Here is a 27,248-nt window from a genome sequence, read left to right as displayed (position 1 = left end):
CTCATTAACAGTCACTTCCCTTTACTCCTTCCCACCAGCCCCTGGCAACCACTAATGTACTTTCTGTATTCTGGACATTTCCTATAAACAGAAGCACACAATATGTGGTCTTTTGTGTTTGGCTTCTTTCACTTAGCATAATGTTTTCAATGTTCATCCATGCTGGAGTATGGATCAGTACTTCACTCCTTTTTATAACTGAATAATATTCCATTGAATATATACCATATTTATTTGAATTTATATTTTTATATTTATTTATATTTTATATTGAATTTATTTGAATAAATACCATATTTATTTATTCATTCACCAGTCAATAGACATTTAAGTAGTTTCCACATTTTGGCTATTACGACCAATGCTGCTATGAATACCTGTGTACAAGTTTTCGTGTGAATGTATGTTTTCTTTTCTCTTGGGTGTAATTGCTGTGTTTTATGGTAATTTTATGTTTAACTTTTTAAGAAACTGCCAAGCTATTTTCCACAGTGGCTACACTATTTTATACTCCCACCATTAATGTTCTAATCTCTCCACATCTTCTCCAACACTTACTGTTTATCTTTTTTGTTATAGCCATCCTAGTGGATATGAAGCAGTATCTCATTGTGGTTTGGATTTGCATTTCTCTAATGATTAATGATGTTAAGCATCTTTTCATGTGCTTATTGGCCATTTGCATTTCTTCTTTGGAGAAATGTCTATCAAGATGTTTTGCCTATTTTAAAACTGAGTTGTTTGGCCTTTTTTGTTGCTTTGTTGTGGAGTTATAAGAGTTCTCTGTATGTTCTAGATTCTAGGCCCTTATCAGATACATGATTTGCAAATATTTGCTCTCATTTTGTTAGTTGTCTTTGTACAGTATTTTCTTAATAGTGTTCTTTGAGGCACGAAAGTTTTTAATTTTGATCAAGTCCCATTTATCTAGTTTTTCTTTGGTTGTTTGTCTTTTGGGTGTCATATCTAATAAACCACTGCCTAAGAAACCACTGTAATCCATAGTCACAAAGATTTATACCTACATTTTATTCTAAGAAATTTATAGTTTTAGCTTTGACACTTAAGCCTTTGATCAATTTTGAGTTACTTTTTGTATACAATGTGAGGTAGGGATCTAACTTCATTCTTTTGCATACTGCTTACTCAGTTTTAGGTTCACACCTATGCTGGGCACTTGTCTGTCTTTCTTTCCCATGTTCTGCTGTGTATTTCAGGGAATTACTTTTCCCAGCCTCCCTTAGCAACTGGCTCCCAGGTAGGGTCAACCACTGGACGTACTAATGGAAGATTAGAGAACAGATAGGAGGGGGAAAGCCAGAGAATTTCTCTCCTTCTCATTCAGCCTCAGGTAGTATCTCTAGCAGTTGCTGTATTGCCTCTGTGACTCCATAGTACACTAAATAACTCTTCCCTTTGTGGTTCCCATATCCTCAGTGTGGTCCCACCATGCTTCTGGCTCCTAAGTGGCCCTGCTTTGTGAGTTCTGGTAACAAAACCTACTCTCGTTGTTCCTCCAGTCCTGGGAGGAACTCCAACTGGTGCTAACTTCTGGACTGCTTCATATTCCCTGTTGACTTCTCAGCTCTTCCATAGCTTGTAAATACCTTTATTAAATTCCCTCTATTAAAAAAATACCTGGGAATGTTTCTGTTATCTTCATTGGACTTGACTGATAAAACACCTAACATTTTTCATTATAGGCTTAAATATCTGCCAAGGATGCTATTTCCAGTGTATTGTAAATTTTTACTTTAAAAATAAAACCTATATATCATTCTTTCAGAAGTATTCAGGGCAAGATAAATATCATAGTGATTTGAGACCATTATGTAAAAATATATGAACAAGATCCTTGTCAGTCAAAAGTTTTACATTGTTTCCTTTCATCCCACTTCTATCATACATCCTGCACAGAAAGTGTCTTAATGTAATATATTTTTATGCTTTAAAATCTTCAACCAGTAATGCTGGACTATTTTTCAGCAGCAAAAATAGGTACATAAATTAACAGGTACGTAAATTAGAAATTGTTAGCTTCCTAGGTCCATACGTTTCTAATTGTTAAAATACTTCTTCTGGTTTGAGTTATTATATTATTAGTGTTCCCATAGTATACAACTGATGAAAACAGCATAAATACATTATATTCTTTTATAAATAATTACTGAACATGAAAGTCAAACTTTTTTTGGAAATGCCTCTCTTAAGGAGTAGAGTGAAATGGTGCTTTTGGTGTCTTGATTAATGGACGTTCTGTGTGGCAGCCAGGAGATTTTTAATTTGCCCTGGGGCAATGCGCAATAGGAAGGGAAGGTGGCCAGGAGGTATCCTTTCTTTTGTGAAGTGGGAAAAGGGAAATATAAAGAGAGAAAATGCGAAGCACAGGCAAGTTCCCAGGAAGATCACTTTTAAGTATATATGACTTTGAGGATTTTAAAATTAATTCTTAAAACAATTTGTGTTCCTGGAAAGTTCTCATGTCCTGTAGGGGTACATGTAACCCAGCATTATGTGGGAAATTATCTTGATGCAATCAATGGTAGCCTCTAAGAACACTGAGGCAACCTATTTGTCCCTGAACTAAAGGCGTACAGACCACATTAAGAATCTTGAATCATGCAATTGATTGAATTAATTGAAATCAGAGGAAGAAGCAAGAGGATAGAGATGGTATAGATTGATACACTTAGGATAGGGTGCATATTTCCAAATTATGCAAAGTTTGTATATTTCATTTCTTTCTCTGATGCTTTAACATTCTCCTGATGGTGTGGTTACAAGCCAGAGTGGAGGTTTATGCAACAGTGTTCTGCAGAAGGAAGGTACCTAGAACCAGTACACACTTGCTTATGGTACACCCGGTCATAGTTGTAGCTTACCCATTAGATTGATGAACAGCTGTTGAGTTTATTGGGCAGAGGACACATGGGCCAGAATGGATGTCATCAATGGGATGCCCATTTAAGACCCTGGGAATATTGAGTGCCTCATATTTACTTAGTGTGTCATGATTATTTGATGCTCTTGGTCCTTCTAGCCCTTCCAATTGACGTTAAGTACACATACGTTCTATTTCCTTTATGTCTAATGTGTCTTACAAACGACTAGCTTCTGTATTTAGTTTCATTTATCCTCATTTGCTTCTCTGATTTTCTAAAGCAGAGTGAGTATTCTTAAATAATACAGCAAACCACATTACACCGGGTTTGAAGACCACTGATACAGCAAAAAGTATTGATCCCTGAGCACTCAGGACACAGGGTGGGCTGAAGTAGTGGAAGCCGCACTTCCTTGCCTGCAAGCACAAGCCTCTCATTCCTTTACTCCAGTAAAACGTGTAACCTATCGTCATTTTCTATGTGTTCCCTATCCAGGGTAGATACTTAGGTGTGGAATTGCAAAGTCACAGAGCATATGTGCAGCTTCACCTTTACTAGATATTACCAAGCTGTGATCCCAAGTCTTTCCCCGCAATTCACAGTCTCAATAAAATGTAAGAAACTTCCCATTGCTCCACATCCTCATCAGTATTTGATCATTTCAGACAGAACCATAGGATTTAATAACACGAAAAGTTCCTATTTTAAAGGACAGAAAATTCAGGTCGAAACAGAATTTTAAGTAAGTTTATTTATACATTGACTCATTTAAACAAATATTTATAGGCACTTATTGTAGTCTAGACATTATGCTAAGTGCTGAGGATGAAAAATGAATAAAACCAATCCCTGCCCTCAAGGAATTTACACTCTCTTTGACAGACATGTATGTGAACAGAGAATTCAGGTGATGAGTGCAATAATGGAAGTAAATGCAAATTGCAATAGCATTGATGAAAGAGAGAGAGAAAATGTGGCTGATTTGGGGGCAAGGGATAGTAGGAGATGTGTAGGTTGGGGTTTTTCATAAGATATGTTTGTTTTCAAATTTGGGTTTCACCTTTTAACCTCTGTACTTGTGGTTCTGTGATGATAACTTGAGAAGGCCGGATCGTGAAGGGTTTTATCCCCTGTCCCATGTGATAGATGATATAGAACCACTGAAGAGTTTCAAGCCATGCGATGACATGGTTGAAATTGTGTTATAAAATGAGACCCCTGATGGTAACATGGAGGATGATTTGGGATTGAGGCAGGCATGAATGGTGTCAGGGAGATAAACTAGAAGTCTCTTGCAGTTGAGATTCAAGATGATAGAGGCTTGAACTAATGCAGTGGTAATGGAGATGGAAAGAAAATAGATATGAATGATATTCAGGAAGTAGCATTAATAGAATTAGGTGATAGACTAGAAGTGGAAAATGATGGAGAAGACTAGTTTATCTTAATACTCAAGTTTCTTAGTTTATCTTGATACCCAAGTTTCTGCCTAACAGGGAATATTCATTCATTCAGTCAACTAATATATATTGGTCACATACTATAAGCCAGGCCTTACGCTAGCTGCCAGGGCTATCTAGGGCTACCATGTTACACCACTCCAGGGAACATTATTCACATTGTGTACATGTGGAACATAGTAGGAATGGAATTCCCTGGACTTCTTCAGTGGTATGGTTCCAGATTATTTGTGAGCCAAACAAATATAGCCCCTACCATTACAGAGTTCACAATCCTGTGTTCCGTAGGAGTATTAATAAAGATGGGGGGAAATAAGGACTGTGTACAGTGGGCCTTTGCAGTATAAATGTTGTCCCTTGTTTCCCTTTCTGCTTGGAACAATGAGCTAGGTATATTGGACATATTGACCTTGATTGGTTTATGGAATGAATCTTCAGATGGAAATTTCTGTGAGGTCATAGGACATGTTGGTCTGGAGCCCTTGTTCCAGGTTTTACGGGGAGTTAGTTAAAAAGATGTGCCAGTACACTTCCCATTTTGCACCTCTACCCTCTCTTCTAAAATGTGCCGAGAAGAGCTATAGCTCACATGTGGTCATGTTGCTGTGCTCTTGGAAGGGAGTTCAGAGGGAAGAGCCCAAGTCTCCACTCCAATATAAACCTTCTGAAAGTTTTTTTTTCTTTCAGTGGCTTCAAATTGCATGCTCTCTGACAGAGAAGAAAAGAAAGTTGAGCAACTTGTATTAAAATTATCAAGGCCACATAAGATTTTCACATAATACAATGATTTCAAGTGTGAAGTGAATGAATTAAAGCGAATTCCTTTTTTTTTTCATACATGTGTAATAAAAATCGCTGATGGACTGTTTAGACTTTAATTTATTTAGATATAAGTCACCCCCCCCCTTTTTTCAGTGACAAGTGCAAAGCAACTTCCCAACTATTTTTCTTCCAGTTTTTAAATTTGTAACACTGACAGTAGGAAATCTTCTATAGAAAGTTTAGTTCTGAATGGAAATATTCTTGCCAGAGGGAAATTTTATTGTTGAGTTTATAAAAGTTTGTAAAACAAAGTTGAGAATTGAAAAACTTTCAAATTGCAAAGCTGACTCTAAGTTATGGCCCTATGTATCATACTTCTAGTAATTATCTGCTTATTAATATATTTTCCATAGTTCAAGTTTTGTCACAGATACCTTTGAAAAAAGATATTTATTTTTGTGTCAACAATACTGTCAGCATCAAAGAAGCCATGATTAAATCTTGAATGACAATATGTAATAAATTGTAACACCTCAACTAGTTTCCATGTTTACAGTTATGGGTACACCATAATAATACCCTTCAATAAGGATAAACAGTGAAGCAAGTTAAAAACAGGAAAAAACAGCTATGTTCAATGAAACTACTAGATGCAACCCACATTTTCAGCAATCTTAGAGAAGAATAAGCTTTAAACTTTAAGTAAATCAGAAGAAGATCTGGAACATTTCATCAGTTTCTTTTTTACTTGACAATAATGAGGATAGCGTCAAATAAGATTTTAGATTTGTTCATTAGCCGTATACATATAAGTCTGACCTAAATGTTGAAGTCAAAATCCTAATTAAGACTTGCTAGGAAGAGTCAAGTAAAAAGTTTGATTTTAAGGCATGTGAAAAATCCATATTTCAGAATGCCTAAGAATCAACACGTCACGGTTAAGCCTCAAACCTGGTCATCAAAAACTATAGAAAGTTAGAGATTTTACTTAGGAAAGAGAAATAAATATATTCTTTGGGCAAAGATGTGAATTAACAGAAAAAGAACTGTATTGACAGAGGAAAGAACAGTGGCCAAGTAAGCTTTTTTTTTTTTTTTAATATCTTACTTTTTTCCCCCCATTCTGGTGAAAGTTTATTTCCACCACATTGACACCAGTAGGAATTGTCTCCTGTAAAACTCCTATAAAGATTTGATAATGGAATCCATTTAACTTATTAAAAGAATCTAATGAATTTAACACCAATACTGCACTTACAGAAATGAAAAATAACAGGCTCTAAGTGTATCGTGTTTGCAACGTATTTAATTTAAATAAAATTGAAGATAGTTCTTCTAAAACAGAGTTAAACTACAAAGAAGACACATTTTTGCCTTTTGTAAATTGCATAATAGGGAATTCCCTATCAGTCCAGTGGTTGAACTCTGCGCTTTCACCGCCGAGGCCCCAGGTTCAATCCCTGGTCGGGGAACTAAGATCCCACAACCAAGTGGCCAAAAAAATTGCATAATTAAAATCAGATGATTTGTATTTTTGTTGCCAAAGAGTGATAACCAGGTAAACACACACACAGAGTTACCCTTACATATTATTTTTTATATTATTGAAGGTCAAACTCTTCTGTTATATCTGCTATTGAAACCTCAGTTAGGTACTGAAAGTTATAAGGTATGTTCTTTTGTGGGAGAATATGGAATTATTGCAATTTGTATTTACATTTAGTAATATATTAAAAAAAGGAAAGATGGTGACAAAGCAAGGAGGTCAGGAATTGCTCTGTAAGTTCCGCATCCCCACAGAGCTGGGCCAGGATTAGGATGAAATGAATTGAGGCACTAGCCTTGAGTGCAAAATTTAAGGGCGTTCCAAGAAACCCATTATTCAAGATAATATTTTCATGCAGTATTCTTAAAAATCAAATTTAATACCAAAAGATCCACGATTAGCAAAGTATCAAAACTTTAAATAAAGATAGGATGGGGACTTCCCTGGCGGTCCAGTGGTTAAGAGTCCATGCTCCCACTGCAGGGGGCACAGGTTCGATCCCTGGTCAGGGAACTAAGATCCCACATGCCCTGTAGTGTGGCCAAAAAATAAAAAATAAAATAAAATAAGATAGGATTGGACCCCGCCCTTGCAGGCTCTTCTGCCTCACCCTCCTACTGGCCCTGCCCAGAAAAGCTTCCATTCAACTCTTCTGTTCAGATCAAGAAGGGTGAATGGGCTGGGATAGTGGGATGAGGACCAAGAGCAAGGCTTCTAGAAGCAGCCTAAACATTGTCCCTCCTGTAAATGTGTACAAAGGTAGGAATCATGGTACCAGGGTCCCCGTGACCTAGCTATAAGTAGCTTAGCCAACTTTATTTCCCCACTACATTACAATATTCCCTTCTAGACAGGATAGTCCCTTTAATGTTCCAACAATTTTTTTCCACTTTGATTTAGCTATGGATTTTCTAAAAACACTTCAAAGAACTTTAAATCTGCTCAGAAGAAATAATTAAGTAAATCTGGGAAATGCTATATTCTAGTTTCTTCCGTGGTGGTTCAAGATACCTATAGCATATTAAAAGCTGGGAGAAAATTGGCAGTACTAAGTCTATTTATTTTGTTTCATTCAGTGTTTCTCTGGTTTATTTTACTGTAGAAACATAGCATCGCCTAGTCTCTGACTTCAAGTACAATAAGGCAGCATCATTTAATCCGGCTCCCTGTCTTTCCTGGGCAGTAGCATTTTGCTCTCCAGATCCTGCAAGATATCTATCCACCTTCCCTGATTCTGGCTTTTTATTGAATCTAGGCATGGAGCAGCTCTGGAATTTTTGTGTGTGATTTTATTTATGTATATTTTAATTGAAGTGTGGACTATGGGATTTCATGACAGATGTCAAGAGACTCTGTGGGGGAGAATATTGACCCATTTTACCACTACTCTGTGTCCTCTTTTTTTATTTTTTGGCTGTGCCATGCAGCTTGTGGGATCTTAGTTCCCCGACCAGGGATCGAACCCAGGCCCCGGCAATGAAAGCGCCTTGAGTCCTAACCACTGGACCGCCAGGGGAATTCCCAATGTCTTCTAAGTATATATTTATCACACTTCTCAGGTAGAGATAAGTCAAATAGATGTGATGTAACGTTGGAAATGCTCATCTTATAATGACCCAAAAGGTGTGACCGCAAATGGAAAACACTGTGAACAAGTACATCATGGGGGCCAGAAAATTTTAAACCCTTGTAACATCAGTCTGGGAACAATGAGGAAAGAGAGACCACACAGTAATTTGAACAAGGAAAGTTTAATATAATTGTGGACTATAAAAATGGATTGGAGTAACAAAGAAGTGGCTAGAAAGAAGTCAAGAGAACTCTAGACTATAGGAATAAGAGCATCCACTGTCCTCAGGACTGAAACAGAGCAACCAAGAAAGAGTCCTCTTCTTTCCTCCCCCTGGGCTGAGATACAGATCTTATTGGGAGAGCACAGCCTTGACTCCCTGGATGGCAGAGAAGTCGCACTGGTGGAACTTGCTGGCAATCTGCCCTCTAGGCCGCTAGGGAAAGCTGTTCCCAAGTAGGTGACTTACCAGAGACACATTGCTACAAAACAGTCAAAGGTGGAGGGCGCTGGGGGAAAATGCTGGGTGCTGCTGGCGGCTGGCTGTGCACAGCAGGAGCCTGGCACTGGCGAAACCAACTTCGCTGCAGCAGCTGGGCCCTGGGGAAACTGCTGGAGTGTGTGCTGGACAAGCTAGGAGCTAGAGAAGCTACACGTGAAGGGCTGTAGCAGCCTGCCCTGTTGAGAACAAGGGAACCAGGAAGCAAACCCTTTTCCCTCTGTAACGTTTCTCCAATGCCCCCTACTGACAAAATGTCAATGCCAGCTGGTAAGGAGAAATATTTAAAGGGCCCAGATCCATTTTCACAGAGCAGGTAAAAAGATGAATTTGGACCTGAGAGGTAATAAGTTGATAACTGGCTCCTCTAGGGAAGAAAAATGATCTGGGGAAAAATTGTGACTTATAGGAGTGTGATTAACAGATCCCGCCCGACAAAAAAATAATTCATCTGAAGTTAAAAAAGATAAAAGAAGCATTGCGTATAGAACTTGATTATGGCTAGATGGGAAAAAGAAAGTGCTTTCTCTGAGAAAAGTCTAGTTCAGGAAATCCTGGGGGAAAACACTGGAGGAAGAGTTTCTGAATATGAAATACAGAGGAATAAAACACTTAGGATGGTGACCCGGAACTGGCAACCCCTAGGATTGCAGCTAAGAGAACCACGTTGGATTATTGCTATTCTGTTCTTTTTTTCCTCTTCCATTTTTCCTACCTTTCTAGTTGGTAATTCAAATTTCTCAGACTGCGCAAATGCTGATTTTGTACTTTGTTATTTGGACTAAGACTACTACGATTTATGTTTCTCACCCTGAAGGCAAGTTGGAGAGAGGCGACAAATGGTTCAGGCCACCATCCCAAAGTCTAGAGTGAAACTGTAGAACCGTGGGCAATGGGATTAGAATTGGATAGCAACCTGCCTTGGTGCCTTGAAAGTAAAATGCAAGCACATCAATAAAGAATGCTTAAATTACTACGTTAAAGTACTACGGAAGTTAAATTATTACTTCCTTTTAGGGTGTTCTTAGATGCCTCATCACAGACATTTGTCAACTTTTACATATAATATTCCACTACTTCTCGGAGATCACTGCCACCAACATAGGACAATTACCAACACCAAAATACCAAAGGGCTGATTTAAGAAGATGAGTTTTATTTCTCTGACTCCTGGGTAATAAATGAGATTTTTAGAAATTATATTGGTCGCCTGAGGTAAAAAGGGTGTCATTTAGTAAGTTGATATTATCGTCAAACACATGTGCCACTCCAGTCAGCGTCGTTCCTGAAGTACAATTAGACAGGTGCTCCATAAATGTGGTAATGATATGGCAAGCATCAGCCTTTTTATGACAATGCTGTACTCTCTTATAAATACCTGAAAATGGTCCATGGGAATGCTAACTGGAACAACAAGGAAAGGTTTATGATGCTAAGCCCTCTAACTACAAACATTCATCTCTTGTTACAGCCATGCAAATTATTACAGGTCCATTGACAAAGGGAAAAATTGAGCGAGCTTACAACAAATCATATAGTATTGAACTGTATAAAAAATCAAAATGAAAAAATATGTCAGAAAGTTTTGGAATCACTTAAGTTATTAAGCTATCTTAAAAGTATATATAGGACTTGTGAAAATCTTGTATACCAGAAAATTCTTAGTAAGCTCATTTACGTTTCTTGTGTAATCATTTGTAGAACACATGGAATAAACCTGTACAAGCCATACATATTTTTTTTCACGTTCAGACTACATGGAAGTTTCTTTACTCTTGTCTCTCTATGCAGTTAATGTGCTCTCACTGTGAAGGATAATGGAAGATGTTGACATATAGAGATGTGTAAGAAAGACAATGGTGCTTAAAGACCTCACGCAAACGCACTAACTTGTCATTCTCTGATTTTCATTTTGGCCCATCTAAAATGATTAAGTGAAAAATATTATTCTAACTGATTAACATTTTATACAGAAAAGAATAAGTTAAATGAAAAAATTTTCACTTTTAAAGAACCAATTTGGACCTTATACACACTCCATCCTTCCATTTTCTGAAATAGCTACTTCTTTCTGCTGTCCCATTCCACCAGAATCCTGCATCATTTTCTCTTCAGGGCAGGGATTGGCAAACTTTTTCTGTTTAAAAAAGAACCAGATATTAAATATTTTAGGCTTTGCAGACCATGCAGTCCTTTTCACAACTACACAATTCTGCTGTTTTAGGCAAAGGCAGCTCCAGACAATACATAATTAAATGAATAAAGCCGTGTTCCAATAGAACTTTGTGGACACTGACATTTGAATTTACATCAGATTCATGTGTCATGAATATTATTCTTCTCTTAATTTTTTCCCAACTATTTGCAAACGCAAAAACCATCCTTAACTTGTGGGTTATACAAAAATAGGCATCAGGCAAGATTTGGCCTGTGGGCTGTAGCGTGACAACACCTGGTCTACTGGCAGTGCTACTTCTACAAGGGCTGGGTGACTTTCACTCAATTACAGTTCAAAGGAAAACTCTCTAAAGATGGTTCTATTTATAAAGTTTTCCCATACAACCATTCAAAACTTTAGCAATCATCGATATGTCCATTATTTTTTACTGCACGTCTGAAAGGTTGTCCCACTTTATTAGCTGGCCCATTGAAAACTGTTTTACAATTTCACAGTGACGTTTTCACTTTTCATCAAGAAAAAAGTATATATAAAATAATTTAGTGGTTAGAAGATGAAACCTGAATGAAAGAAGCATGGATTCTTGTCCTGGTTTTGGGAGTTCAGTTCTTTGACTAGATAAATAACTTGACCGTTTCACATCTCATTTTCTTTGTCTGGAAAGTCAGAATTTCCAGGTGTTGTTACTAAACAGTTATAGTAAACGTTAAAGGAGATGGAGGGAAAAATTATGTTTATATTTTCCGGAACAGGCACATGTTCAGAAAAACATGTGTGTGTGCGTGTGCATGTTTTTATGCCATAACATACAACAGAAAAGAGGCATGCTTCTGAAGAGAAATCTTTTGGGTGATTTGTTCTGAACATTTCAGGGTAGAAAAAAAAATCTAAGCCCAAGAGTGAGATCATACAAACTATAGCACAAAATACACACATGTAAAATTTCACAGTTTCCCTCTGTGCCTACTATTACCAGGAGAGGTTCAGTTTAGGGGTCTGTAAAAATGTTTTCTTCCTTTAAGTATAACACTCTGAGCCAAGACATCATCTGTTCCAGGCTCAGTCAGCTTCAGTTGAAAGTGTGAATGTTCAGCAAGAGGATATTTTTGAAAGGAGACTGAAAATCCGCTGTGCCAGATACCTGAAACGTTGTTAGGGTATTCGGTGGAAAATTTCATTTCCCCATTATAAATAACTGTAGGATATTTTAAGGGATCCAAGACTAGTAACTTCCAAGAGTTGCTTATATTAGCTCCACTGAAATGTGAAATGGAGGGAGGATGTCCAAGGATGGCTATAAAGCTGAATTACCGGATATGATTAATTAAAATAAATAATTCACCATTGATTAAATAGCCCTTAAAATCCCCAGTCAAAGCACCCAAACATTGAGGCCTGCATATTTTGCTATCCACCAAGTAAAACAAAGAACGGACAAAACAGCAATGGAGAAAGAAAGAGGAGGAAAAGCCCCCATGATGATTACTTAAGTTCAACTGCCCTAGAAGTTCTTATTCAAAAAAGCCCGTCTGGTCGCCCATATTTGAAATATTGACTGTTACTGAGCACCACATTTTCTGGTAGTTCCCGGTCCTGTGGATTTCCAGGGAGAAGGACAACTCCAAAGAAGGCGGCATAACACCGACTACGGTAGTTACTGAATTTTTATCTCCCTTTGACCACAGAAATAATCAGCTTCCGGTAACTTCTTTCCTCCTTTGCAGCCCCTGCACATTCAAAAACGCAACAAAAAAAGTCAGAGATCTTTGATAGACTGAGGTGCAACGCGCCCGAAATAAAACTGTCCCGCTAAAAAGCAAAAAAAAAAAAAAAAAAAAAAAAAAAGTCGTGTGTGAGTTGCGTATGTGTATTTATGTTTCAGTGTGGGGATGTGTGAGGCGTGTGTGCTCCGGTGCATGTGACTAAGTGGTGGGGCGGGGGTGTAAGGTAGGAAACTAACGCAGGCAGTCTGGTCTCTCTCTTTTTTTTTTTTTTGGAAGGGTAAGCCTGGCTTCCCTTCGCTGGTCGGCCGCGTGAGGCTGGGAAGACCCGACCCTGGCGCGCGCCTGCAGCGCGGCAGTGCCCGGGGTTAGAGCTCTCCCCTGTGACCGAAAAGATAATTAAAAATCACAGGCGCAGGAGACAGCTCCGTTCCTCGCTGCGCATCAAGTCCGTCGGGATAAGTGGGTCCTCGCATGCCGGGGGCGCCCGGGCTCCGAGGCCAGTGGGCCGCGGCGAGGAGTAGGTTGGGCAGGGGGTGTCCCAGCGGGTGATGCAGAATGAGTCACCCAGGGTGGCAGGCGGCCGTGGGGAGGCCGAGGAGGCGGGAGGGGCGCGGCGAGGAGGCTCGCGTCTGCGGGGGTATTTTTGGGGAGAGGCGGGAACGTGGGGGAGAAAACTGGGGAAGGGAAAGCCGGACTAGGGACGCGTGGAGTTGTGGATGGGGAAAGGGAAGGTAAAACTAAAGCCCCTAAGAGGAAAGAGCAGTGTCCCCTGGACCGCATCCTTACCCCCGCGAGGGCGCTCGCCGAGCCACCCCCGCCCCACCTCCGCTCCCACGGCTGGAGGCCCCTCAGTCGAGGGAGCATCTATTTAGAGGGCAATCCTGGTCCCCAAGCCACTCAACTACAGCTCTCCAAGTTCATCTTGCGCTTGAAATAGGCTCCAGAGACCTTGACAGACACCAGGTCCCTTCTTCCGCGCCCCCCACGCTCTCCAGGCCCCTTCAAAGGCGCAGACCCACAAGCGCCCGCTGGGCTAGTGGAAGCGACGCTTTAAAAAGCGGGAGAGAGAGTCGTGGCAGGTCGCTACCAGGGTGAGAGAGGCGTTTGCGCTGAGCAATAAAAATGCCGATTAATGGGTACGTGGATTGATTTAAGTAAGATGGGGGGGCGATGAGTGATGACTCAACTATGTTTCTTCCTGAATACTCCGAAGAGGAGGCACTATAACTTCATTTCTTTTATAAAATTACGTATTACTGTGTAGTGTCAGCTACGCTGTTAGGAATCTTTGAAACTCTGGCAACTGATGATTCATTTTGCAGACAAGTTTTCAAGCTTTGCGAGGTTTAAAGGAGATTGACAGCAAGGAACTCAGCAGTACACTACGAGGAGGGGAAACGGCCCAGTGCCCCCTTCTTAGGGGTGCAATAGCCTCAAGCGGATTTCCCGGCTTCTGCGGGCGCCCCACATTGTTTTATTTGTTTTGAAGGCTCAGAGTTTGAGGCTGGTCGGAGACACCCACGTGCTTCTGACTCTCATCAGCGTAATGATCGCCTTAGCCAGAGTCGTGTCTATATAAACCACAAAAACCTAATCATTAGAAATCCCAGCCTCCAAAAACCACATTTTAGGTAAAACTGCCGGATTTTTTTTCTGCGCTCCTTCATCCTCTCGACCACAACTTTTTGGGGGATCCAAAGTCGCTTTTTAAACCCACATTGGGAAATAAATACATAAATAAATAGCCATTGAAGCATTTTGAATATTTTATTTTGTAGTTTTATTTTTTTCCCCGGGAGTGGTGGGGGAGAAAGTTAAGACATTAGACCTAGTTTTAGATGCAAAATAGACAATAAAAGATTGAGATTCAAGGAAAACTGCTGGGGTTTTCCCCCAGCGAGGGTTTTTGCAACTTATTTTAATCATCAAGCTGACAGTTTTCCAGTCCTTAAAAAACTCATCCTTGTTCTCTAGGAACGACTAGTTAGAATATAGAAGAAAAAAGTGTCCAGCCACCCACTTGAGTTTCTAAAAAGTATTTTGACAAGTGTCCCCTCCATCCCAAGTTTTTGTGTCACTTAAGTAAAAAACAAAAACAAAACAAAACAAAACACACCCAAACCCTGCAAAATCTTTTCTTCCCTCGGGAGCCGCTCCGGCAGAGGTGGGGGGGGGGGGTAGGGTGGGGGAAGGGTGAAGAGAGCTGGGAAGTCAGCACAGACGCTCAAGAATTTTCCTTCCTCCTCTCCTGAAGTTACAACGAAAAATAACGACAGTCAGATCAGCCGGCGGCTCTCTGGCGTCTCAACTTCAACCTCCTCCGACCAAGAGGGGGTTCCTTGTCTTGGGGGGAGGAGGCGAGAAGCAAGAGGACGCGACCAGGCGAGATCCCCGTAGACCGGGGCCGCCTCTCTCGGCTTCCGAAGCTGCGCGCGGCGCCCCGGGGGCTCCTTCTCGCGGCCGGCGGGCGGCGGCAGCGGCTGCGATTCGCAGGCTCGAGATCCGTTGCCCCGAGATCCGCTGCCCGCGACTTACCTCCTGGCACCTCGAAGCACGAGGGTCAGGGGAGCTTTGCAAAGAGCAGGAGAGAGTGGATGCGAGGAGGTGGCGGTGAGAGGGCGAGAAGAGGAGAAGGGAAAGGAAGGAGCCGAGCCGGGGAGCCGGGCTGGCAGCCGCCGCGGGAGGAATCTGAGTGTGCTGCCGGCGCGGGGGGAGCGGCGGCCGCCGCGGAGGAGGCGGCGGCGGCGGCAGCGGCGCGGGCGGGCGGGCGGCGGCGGCGGCGGCGGCGCGGACGCCTGCAGCTGGGCAGCAGCGCGCGGCGCGGAGCGGCGGTGGCGGGCAGCGCGCGGCGATGCTGGCCTCGGGGCTGGACTGCTGAACCCACTCGGCTCCACCGCCGGACTCGAACTGGGAGGGGGCGCCAGCGCACCCAGGACGCGGTGCCCCACGGGACCCCACTACAAGCTGCTGCAAACTGAAGCCTCCCGCCTCCCCGGGCCAAACACATCCCGGTGCCCGTTCGCAGCTGCCACCCCGGGTGTTCCAAAGGCTCCGGCAAGATCTGCGCCTCCCGGGTCTCCCCACCCGCCAACCCGATTGCTCCGCACCGCCACCTCTGGCTCCCGTCAGACTCCGCCTGGCAGTCGGCTTCATCGAACTTGATTTCTCACCTCCTCAGCCCCGTCACCTCCAGCCCCTTTCCCCCGTCTCGCCTCCACCCCCCCAATTTCCTCCTCCTCGCCCCTCATTTCCACCCTCCTCCCCCTCCCCCGGCCACTTCGCTAACTTGTGGCTGTTGTGATGCGTATTCCCGTAGATCCGAGCACCAGCCGGCGCTTCAGCCCCCCCTCCAGCAGCCTGCAGCCCGGCAAGATGAGCGACGTGAGCCCGGTGGTGGCTGCGCAACAGCAGCAGCAGCAGCAGCAGCAGCAACAGCAGCAGCAGCAACAGCAGCAGCAGCAGCAGCAGCAGCAGGAGGCGGCGGCGGCGGCAGCGGCGGCGGCGGCGGCCGCGGCGGCCGCGGTGCCCCGGTTGCGGCCGCCGCACGACAACCGCACCATGGTGGAGATCATCGCTGACCACCCGGCTGAACTCGTCCGCACCGACAGCCCCAACTTCCTGTGCTCCGTGCTGCCCTCGCACTGGCGTTGCAACAAGACCCTGCCCGTGGCCTTCAAGGTAAGAAGCTGCGGCCGCACCCCGCTCCCCGCCCCCGGCCGGGCGCCGCGGGACCTGCCCGCCGGCGTTTCCAAGCCCACAGGGGCCGGGCCCCTGACCCGGACGGCCTCCATGGCTCCTACCTCGGTGGCTCTGACCCGAGGGACCCCCGTCTGGCCCTCTCCTCCGGATCCCACAGCGGGCTCGGGGCTTAGTGACCCCGCGCAGATCCTTCCCTCTCCCACCTGTGCCCGTAGCCACCACTTCAGCCCTTGTCCCCTTTATCCGTTCATCACCCCTGGAGCCTCCCGGCCAACGTCCCGACCCACTCCTCTGAGCGGTCTCCCCTCCCCCAGGAGCCCCCAGGTGCCCACTCTCGGCGGCGCCGCCGGGACGTGCTCCACCCCGCCCCCACTCCCCAGGAGCGAGGATCCCCGGCGTTCTCCCCCGAGACTCCCGCGTCCCCTTCCCCGGCATCCCGGCCGGGCCCGCACCGCGGGCCGCCGCGCCGCCCCTGCCCGGGATTCCGCGCTCTTCCCTTCCCAACCGAACGCCCTCCGCCCGTCTCGGCGCCCCCTTCTCTGACCCGCTTGCGCCTCGGCGGCTCCGGCCCCTCCCGGACTCGGGGGCCGGTGTTGGTGGGGTGCCGGCGCCGGGCGTTTGCGCCCGGGGCGGGGCGCCGCGTGCCGGCTGCTGGCTGCGGCGCGTGGGCCGCATTATCAGTATCCGAGAGGGTCCCGGGCGAACCTAGGGACTCCGGGAGCGAGTGAGGGGCAGACAGGACGGGGGCGTTTTCTCCGTCTGCAGACCCGCGCCCCTTCCCGCTACCGGCAGGAAGGCGGGGCTGCAGGGGTCGCCGCGCGCCCGGAGGCGGGGGAGTCCGGGAGTCCCCGGCGCCGGACCCTCAAGTGCAAGGCGGCGCGGGCCAGTGGAGGGGGCGGGGGCTCGGGCCGCCTCTTCCACCCGGACCCGCTCCCCGCCTCGCCGCGCCCGGGAGGGAGAAGGGAAACCTGTGAAATGCCTTCGGCTCGCCCGCCTTGAAAACTGAGGTGACATTGTGCGATTCGCCTTATTCTTACTTTTAAGGACTCAGACCCCAGAGGTCCCTCCCGCTTCTGAGAGGTCGTGGGAGGCTCGGGCCCGTGGCCTAGGCGCCGAGGGAGTGACTCCCGGGCTGGAGAGCGCCCTGCGCGAGCCCCGCGGCCTCCTCCGCCCTCCCGGCCCGTTAGTTTGAGGGCGGGTCTCAGCAGCCGGAGTCGCGGGCAGCGGCTCCGCAGGTTGAGGGTGTAGAGTCCGGAGTCTCTCCGGAAGGCTATCGGGATTCCCTCGGGCAGCCCTCGTCCCCTCGCGGAGCCCGCAGGGCCGGGAGCGTCCCAGGTTGCTGGGGAGATGGGGTCCCGGGCCGTGCTCCCTCTCGGGACTAGGCGCCTGGGATGGAGGCGGCGGTGAGCCAGACAGGGACGAGAGCGCTCCCAGGAAGATGCTTCCGGCCCTGTTTAGCCTCTGAATCCGCGAAGGTGGGCCTGGGTCCCCTGGGTTCTGGGATTGTGGAGAGCAGGGTAAGCCAGGCCTTGGGGGGAGGGGGGGGAAGGGAGGAATCCTGCCAATTCCTCCCTTGTGGACCCTGGGGCCAAACTCCCACGGGCCACTGGCAGTTCCCGGTTGTTGACCACCCCCTCCCCACGCGCACCAATTCAGATTCCGTGCGTGGGTGGCGTGGAAAGAAAGAGGACTCCAGGTCAATTAGAGCTGGTTATCTCGCTATGTCTTGTATCAGAACAGAAATCGAATGAATTGTTATGGAAAGGGGATGTTGCACTCTGGGGCAAGTTTCATTTTGCAGTTGGCTCAAGAAATGTGTGTGTGTTTTAACCGTCCCATTTCTCCTTTTATAAACCACCCATTTTGTAGGTTAAGCTTTTCTTCCTTGAAATATGAAAAGCTCAGAGTATAGGCGAATCGTAGAAATTTGGATTTTCACATGAGATATATCTTTTACAATTCATCCTCCAAGGGCCCAGAATTTTCTAATAGGCCTTATATGAGAGCGGAAATTTGTTTCCACGCCCCCCCCCACAAGCCCCTCAAGACACAAACAAAAAAACAACACTGGATGAAAACAGCAAATAATACAAATAAATAGATATTTTATATATAAAATGCCACAAGTTAGGGTATGAAAAAATTAAGGATAGGTGCCTACATTTTTAAAAGATGCCATTTAGATGTCTGATGTTCTACATTCCGTTTGTCCTGCTAAACATGTTTAAGGTATAACTGTCTTGAACTATACTCTTACATATATGGTGCTGAATTGATACTGAGCATTAATATTTTGGATAGAAAGGATGTTTTTGGCATAAAGACAGAATACAATTTAGTTAAAGCTATTCTCAGATAATTTGTCTCTCCAGGTTTTCTCACTACCACCCTTTTAAAATTATTTTAAAAATAAATTGCTTCTCTGCTATTCATCATACTTATTTTTAATTACAGATTAAGTTTACTTTTAACCAGTAAACAAAACCATAGATAACACACGGCCATATTAAATTGAATGTTTTAATTCATATTAATTGAAAGTTAAATTGAGTTAACCAAAAACTTGACTTTCATGTTTTCCCACCCCCCTACCTGTGTTGAACAAAATTCAAATAGCGGGCGACAGCTGAGATCCACTCAGTATAGAAGTTCTGTCTCTGTTGAAAACATGTGTAGATATTTGGAACATCCAGATTTTGACAATAATTTTTTTGTTTTCATCTGAATGTTAGTAAAAACAACCTCTTTTTACCTTACTTTCGAGATAAAAGCCTGTGAGCTGTAGACTTTCTAGACTCTTGCAACATAATCAAATACATGTGCAAAGAAGAAGTAATATGAAGAAGTCTCAGTTTTAAAAGTGGTGACAGCAATTTGGCTGTCATATTTAGAGCTATGTACAAAGTAAATTATAGTGTTGTTGGGTAGATAGCAGACAGGTAAATATGTTTAATACAGAACTTAATTGTTGAGAAGTCTGGTATTCAAATCAATATAATATTTATTGAGCTCATATTTTATGTCCGTGACACTGAGCTCGGCAAGGTAGAGAATCAGAAATGAATTCAGTAGACTGTGTTGTGATACGTTAACTTAAAACAGCACTTCAGAATGATATTGGCAATGTATTGTATTAAGACATGTCATGTATTAGAGTTGTTCATCTGATCTTGTTTTAGGATTATACGAAAGTAGTTAATTCATTTATACTCTGACATGTAAAAGTGCAAAAACAACTTGTATACTTTAAAATACACCAAGCTGTTTATTAGCGTTATATTTTTAACAAAGTTCTGCAGTTTTGAAATGTTCAGTGCTCCCAGGTGTCAAGGAAATGGAAATAAATATTTTTAACCTTTCTCTCAGGTGTATCTCACTGAAAGCTTAAAATAGTTAAGGCATACTATTAGAAGATCCCAGGCCCTTTCTGTCCTAGGTAATTGTAGTGATGAAAAAGCAATACGCAAATTCAGCTCGTTAGTTAATGGTCAGGTAGAAATAGTGGAGAGAACATGTTAGCCCTGTATCCAGTAGCACCCTTGTAAGTTAGGGGTCTGTCAGCATTTCCACCCTGAAGCCTGGTGTTCAGGGTTCATAACTCAGCTGCTTTAAATAGCTTCAAGCTGAAACACTATGCAGAAAATTTAAGTCCAGATGTGTATTTTAAAGCTAAAAGTAGTGTAAGACTATTGCACTGTTTTAAGTTAGCAAACGCTGGACTATATATTTACCAATATCATATGTTTTTCTGGCAATGTTAAAGAAAAAAAACACAGTTTTAGATATATGATCTATTGCTCATAGTTAATTCTGCATGTTTAATGATACCTTTCAGTATTTGTCATAAGTAGGGTTTCAAAATGATGGAGCAATTTCTATTTGAAAATAATTTTTCAACATCATTGGCCATTTTTCTCTTCATAAGCAAGTATGTAGCTAATAACTATTTGACATAATGAGTTGTAGTTTCCTTACATGTTTAATGATCAGATTTTATGTTTGTGTCTTTTTGAATGTAATTATACCTAAACAAAGAAAAAAAGGTTATTAAACCTGTTAAAACTTTGCTAAACCCACTATGAGTTGCTGTGCAAAATTATGTAAATCGTAATAGATCTCAAGTTATGTAAAGACAGACACATTTTTGTGTTATGCCTTTAAATGCAATAAAAATTATTTAAAGTTAAAAATTTTAGGATTGAGTATATAAAACTTACTGGTAAGGTAATGGAAACAAATAATTTTAGATGGAAAATAAATACTCAAAAATTTTAGAAAACTTATATTTGAAAACAGGCATGGTAAAATATTGTTCATTATTTTCTCCCCATTGGCATTGCTGTTTGTATCCTTTCAAAATTCCAGAATATCCATTGTTAGATGATCTAAACCAGCTTGATACATGGCTCATAAATTTCTGGCTTAAATTGTAATAATTTCCATCAAATTTCTCTTTGACATGTATTTAAAAAATTATGAAATGATATTTTATATTGTATTTACTCTTTTCTCTACAATTCAACCAGGTTTTTTCTAAATTCTAAGTTAGATTCTAAGAAATAACTAATATTTGTGAAACTTTTTGATAGTTAGTTATCTTTAAATAATTATCATAGAAATAAAACTTTTCCTTTTTGCAATTACTCCCTTACCTCTCTGTGTATTCCAAAGAAAGATTTGATAAGATTCTATCTTGAAAAATAATTATATTTCAATTTTGCTCCAAGTGCAATGTGCCCAGTGATATTGGTCTGTAAGAGGAATTGATTAGCGAAGACTAGACTTCTGTACGTGGAAATGTCATAGGCAATTTAAATTTCCATATAATAAGACCACAAAAACAATTTTAAGGGCCTGAGTTAATTCTCCATTGTTCCTCTTTCAGAGTAACTCACCGATTTAGTCGTAGGGAGTCTCATAAAAATTTTCAATAGCGTTTCTAGAGTTAAATATTCTTTTACTTTATTTTGCACAAGCTCCGCATCATGTGATTTAAATGCTAGTTATAATGAGGTGCGCTAAATAAAGGAACTTCTTTCTCTATTCTAAAATGTCAGGACACAAAATTACTTCCCTCTTCCCCATGAAGTTTCTTGAATTTGTAGATTTTATATGTTAAAAGCACCTAGAAAAGTAACTGTTAAGTTTTCGTCACAAATTATTCTTTGTAGAACAACTTTTTGTATTGGGTAGTGTGGAAACTAATTTTAATGCGTGCTAACTCCTAACTAGTTAAAGGGCGATTTTTGACTGCTCTCTACCCCTTAAAGTGTTTTCCATTGCTTGGGTTTGGTACAGATGAAATGTGTAAAAATTTCTTGATTCTTTTGGTTTTCTTTTAGATAAACACAGTCGAGAATCTCCAAGGGAAACTTTTTAGCTTCAGAGATCTACTTTTTGTTTAAACCCTCAAACATATAATTACACTTCTGATTGATATAAAGTCACATACATTACTTCTTATCCCCCCTTTTTTCCTCAGAAAAACATTAGGCAATCTGCTTTGGTAGAGTGAATAGCAGAAAGAACCAATATATTTAGCCATTAAAATAGAATTCAGCCATAACAGGAAAAGTTGTCACTATATCTTGTTAGTTAGCAATTTTTTTTTTCCGGGCCAAGTTGTAAACCTCATAGAAGACTCACACACTTTGTGATGACCTATTTGTTTTGTTATTAAATGTAATGCATAAAACATACCAATATTTAATATTTAATTATACTGCTTAAGCAAAGAAAAATGGATTTATGTATTTCACGCTTAGGGATATTTTCTTTTGTATTTTCCCATATTGAATCAATTTTCCTTTTCTTCTAACTAAAAGAAATCCATTATGTTAAAAATATGCAGTAAAATAATAATGTCCCAGAGCTCTTAAAAATCTTTATATTGGGGCACATTTCTTCGCTTTTTTTTTTTAATGAAATTTAGCCAGCCTGGAGTGAAACCCATCAGCAGTCCTCCTGTATCTCTCAACAACACCAAAAAATATCTCAGGACATGAAGTAAAGAATTACATATTCAATTGAACCCTTTAAGGAAGCTTATAAGTAAAAGCCTGTGTTTAGCACACAGCTGACTTGGAACAGAAGTTATCCTGCTCATCTTACAAAAAGTACATGATTATAATTGTACTCTATAGTTATATAGTATCTTCTACATTTTACAGACTTTAAAAAAACGATTTCCAATTTATATTGGAAAACGGTAGTTTCAGGAGATGAAGTTACTTGAGATCATAGCAGATGTGTAACAGAGGTGGGGGAGAAGTGGGGCCTCTTGATTTTTGGTGCATTAATTCTCTTCTAAACAGTACAACTTTTCTACCTTCATTAGTGCACTTACTGGTTCCATATTTACTTTGACATAGAAAGCCTCACAGCAGGTGTTAAAACACAATATGCTGAGTGTAAAAAATGTCAAGCATTCAGATGAATACTGGCAAACAGTCAGTTTTTTCAGTATTTCAGTATTTTTCGAATGTGCACATTTTTGGCATTGTGAATTCAAGAAGTTGAAAAGTACATTGCCCCCATCAGGGGTACAGCGTTACCTGTGTTCAGCAGCCACTTGAGGCACTAGGTCAAGTATGCAGGAAGGAAGCCATGTTCTCAAGGGATTTACCCTTGACCTGGGAGACTTCTCAGATTGAATAGAGTAATCGTATATTCCGGGTAAAGGATAGTGGGCATGATTCCCTCTCTTCTGGGATGGAAAAAGTTGTCAGAAAACTAGTTTGGAGCAAGGGCATATTGCCGCTAGCTGGGGATGCTGACTCAACCTTTAACTGGTTCTCTCATAGACTATTGGCAGTGGGAAGTGGTGCTCTTTGTGGAGCTCTTTCATTTATTTATTTCAAAAATATTTATCAAACACTTACTCTGTGCCAGGCACTGTTTTGGGAGCTGGGTGTATAGTGGTGAACAAGACAGATGAAGGCCCTTGCCTTGTGTAATTTCTAGTCTAATACAATCTGGGCTCCTAAGAGGGAGTCTCATAGCTTTGGGCTAGCATATCAAAAGGAGTAGATGGGTCATTCCTATATGTACATTGAAATGAGGATCATTTGAGTCCAGTGGGATGCTCAGGAAGTGGTTTCTGTAATTTAAGGACGGCTTTAAGATTTTAAACTGAATAACAAAAGTGCTAAAGAAGGAATGGAACAGCCTAAGAGAACAGTAAGGGTGAAAAAAATACTGACAAGTTTGTTTGTTTGGTTATTTCCCTGGCTTGAGCAGAGGGTATAGTGGAGGGGTGTTAGGGGTAGGGTTCAAGGGTGAGGGAAATGCAGCTCTAAAGTGTGGTGTTAATGTCTGTTTCATCACATTGTAAGAAATCTGCTTTAATGAGAGTTAACATACAAATTGTATTGGGAGCATGGAATTAAATGCTTTGGTTTGCCTTATGGACATCTTGACAAAAGACAGAGTAGCAGAAGGATGAGGGTAATATTTGCCAGACAGGCAAGCACACATGGATATTGTCATTGGAGGGTAGTGGGGCTACTGTAGCCAGAGCTGTGGCTTAGTCACCACATGGGCATCTGGAAGCCGAATGAGCAAGAGATGGAACTCATCTGAATATTATAGGATCCTGGAAGTTAGTTGAGAGAAAGGATGTTATCAAGGGGCAAGGCCTTAATTCATGGATTAAGAATAGTGTGTTTTATATATGACAACAAAGACTCTGCACCGACATTCCCTTCCGGGCTCCATGTTAATCAGAGGCACCAATTTGCAAGTTAGCCAACCCTGGAGTGTGATCCTTGCCTTGCAGCAGTGAAAATGTTTATTAGACTCAAAGACTGATTATCCTGGATCCTGACTTGCCCGAGTTAATCGGCTGCAGGTTAATTGTTGAAGATTAAGGAGGCAAGTGTGTCATTCCAAGATGGCAGATGGGACAAGACAGAAGTTTGGCTAAGGGTGTATTTTCTGTCTATACCACTCATTTGTCGGTGGTTATTTTCAGCCTCTTATATATCTTTATCCTGTACCTAGACTTTAGGCTTCTTGATGGCTTTGTATATTCCATGGGTCCCACTGCAGAGTGGGCATTCAGTAGTTCTTTGCAGTGTGATTGAAAGCTGAATATGTAGCTCAAAGTAAGGAGATGAAATGTAGTTCTGGATACCACACTATATTTAGTCTTCCCTATAGTCAGGAACTGTAAGGTTTCCCCTAAATATCGTCTCCCATAGAGCTGACCAGACTTCCTTTTTTTTTTTTTTTGGCCTGTGATCTGGATGAGACCACACCTCAGGGCGCTCCAGGCTGCAGACAGGCGGTGCCTTAATATGTACGATGCAATCTGCAGATGGGGCATCAGCTTTCCTTCTGTGGCATAATTCCTATGGACAACTTAACATGGGGATTTAATAAAAATGTACATGCATTCTGTGAAGAATCCAACAACAAATGAAGGAAACTTTTGCCTGCCTTTGGAATGGGTGGACCCTGAAACGCTGGTCTCTTTGAAGTGGCATCCGAACCCATATGCAGATGCCTCATTCCTGTCTGCCATTACTGGACTAGAGCACTAAGTCCTGATAAGATGCATCATTTACCATGAGACTATATTCTCAGTTTTTAAGCTTTTCTGATGTGCCATTATTGTTGCTGTGTTTCCTGTTTTATGTAGGTGGTAGCCCTCGGAGAGGTACCAGATGGGACTGTGGTTACCGTCATGGCGGGTAATGATGAAAATTATTCTGCTGAGCTCCGAAATGCCTCTGCTGTTATGAAAAACCAAGTAGCAAGGTTCAACGATTTGAGATTTGTGGGCCGGAGTGGACGAGGTAGGTCTCTGATTTTTAATATGGATAATGGAATAAACACATTAGGATCCTCTGATGAAATGTAGGCCTGTCTGTATTCAAATCAGTACCTTCTACCGAATATAATTACTAAAGGTTTTCTTTAAATACGTCCAGATGAGGTTGAGTGTTTTAGTGAGTACTCAGGCCTTTTTCATTTGTTTTATGATATTGAAAATTCAAACAGTGTTTTCCGAAGAACCAGTTCCTAATTTCACTGGGTGTGAGCATATAAGGTGGAGCGAAGAACAGTTGGAGGTTCAAGTTCTGAGTTACGAGGAGCCAAGTAACTGAGTGCATTCAGTGGCAAAGGGCAAAGGAAAGGGAATGCATTGGATCAATTTCCTGGTAATATCAATTTTGCTCTAAGTTGTAGCAAGGACAGCAAGTATAACGCTCTTCACTTGTCACATATGTTACCTCTATAGGATTTAATTTACTTCTATAAGAACCTATTTAAAAATCATGGTTTTTTACAGAAGGCTTTTCATTCGCATAAGTGAATAAGGTGTTACTTATGTTAGTATGACTATGTAGATGAATGATCAGAACTCTAAATATTTCTACATTATTTAAGAGTTTCCACCATCCACACCCCCATTCAAATATTAGGAATCCATCAAAAGATCATAAAACAGAAAATACTCCCCTTTAGGGTTTTTACAGCTGTTTCATAAATGGGGTTAATGTTTTTAAAAAAGTCTCAAAGAAAACCAATATTTGGCTTTTATTTACTTATTCTATAGAGAGACTTTTAATCATCATTCATTAGAAGTATTATGTTCATTTATTTATTGATTGAATCTAATATTTCCATGTTAAGTATTTCGATGAGAAGAGAGAAAATAGACCACTTTAGGACTGGGGTGAAATAAATTATAAAGACCTATGGGGTGACTTCACCCCAGGTTTGAATTAGGAAATAAGAAGCATCAATTTTTAAACCATGTCCAATAATTGCCCTTTAGTTTGGATCAGATGTCAAATTATTACCATTGTAAAAACTTGATAAGGGAAGTTCAGGCAAGGCTGTTTCCGATGAGTAGTTTTAGTGTACTTTCTAGGAACACGGCCAAGAAGTTGTACTTTTTAACTTAAAAAAAAATGATGCATGCTAATGAGATACTGTTACTGAAAGGTTTGAAATAAAATGAGGCTCAGAGCCTCTGGTAGAATCAAAACTCAAGGGGTTATCTCAGCATCAGGTTTAGTTCACTTTCATTAAAAGAAAAAAAAAAGACACATTCTGTCTCACTGTTGACTGATTAGGTGTGAAGTGTGTATGTGTGTGTATTCATTTTTTTTTTCTCAGTTACTGGTGCAGGTCCACAGTACAATTAAAATTTCTTTTATCTAGTAAGAATCAAGAAAAATTTGAACACGATGATTTACCTGTATGCTCTGAGTTGCATCTTTCTCCTTATGTAATATTACTTTGTTTTGAACTAGAGTAATGAATTTTAGTATTTAAAAGACCGGGCGCTATACTTCATTTTACTTTACAGATACAAACTAGTGTTTTCATTTATCTTGCTTTTGTATTATATAGATGCTCCATAACTTTTCTCTGATCAATTTGAGTAGAAACTATGGCAAAGTGATAGTGTACTTTGTAAACCCTCAACATATTTATTTAAGAAACTTCAAAGAGAAACAAAGGGTGTGCACTGTTTTACTATATTGGCTTTCTGAGTTTTGGCTGGTTTCCCAAATAGCAATTTTTATATTTAAAAAAAAAGACAGACTTAACTGCTTGCAGACTTTTCACGCATGGAAGATGAAGAAAGCTTCTTTTGATGAAGTGTAATTATGTCCAAACAGAGCTGACCCCCTCCCCCTATATTTCTTATGATCTTAACTGAAGAAAGTAGGATTTTTCCTTTGAAGCAGCCGGGACTTGGTGGAGGATCTGAAATGCTACAGTTTGCTGCCAGAGGCAGGATGGAGAAATTGGTCCAGACTTGTCTTCGAGACTTAGATTGGGGGCGGGGGGAGTGGGTGGAGAGAGAAAGAAAAATGGATTTATCACTAATAATAGATTTTTATATCATGACATTAACATTATATGAAAGGAAACAGTAATATCAAGCTGAAATGAAGAGGAAAAAAGG

At 41.8% G+C, this 27,248-nt stretch overlaps 1 protein-coding gene across 6 annotated transcripts in view; it reads left to right on the top strand.

Annotated features, from left to right (window-relative positions):
• Window positions 1-27,248, top strand: part of RUNX2 (RUNX family transcription factor 2) — a 206,838-nt gene that overhangs the window by 71,104 nt on the left and 108,486 nt on the right. For 3 of the 6 annotated variants that reach the window (XM_061195023.1, XM_061195022.1, XM_061195019.1), the window contains exons 1-2: window positions 15,875-16,300; window positions 24,963-25,119. In XM_061195023.1, the coding sequence (XP_061051006.1) occupies window positions 15,923-16,300; window positions 24,963-25,119 (535 nt within the window). In that variant the 5' untranslated portion in view covers window positions 15,875-15,922. Of the gene's footprint in view, window positions 1-15,157; window positions 15,233-15,874; window positions 16,301-24,962; window positions 25,120-27,248 lie in introns of those variants that run through there. The other 3 variants (XM_061195018.1, XM_061195021.1, XM_061195020.1) reach the window with 2 other exon arrangements.

This window comes from Eubalaena glacialis, chromosome 7, assembly GCF_028564815.1.
Source record: "Eubalaena glacialis isolate mEubGla1 chromosome 7, mEubGla1.1.hap2.+ XY, whole genome shotgun sequence".
NCBI classification, from domain to species: Eukaryota; Metazoa; Chordata; class Mammalia; order Artiodactyla; family Balaenidae; genus Eubalaena; species Eubalaena glacialis.
This window is presented reverse-complemented; position numbering and strand designations above follow the sequence as displayed.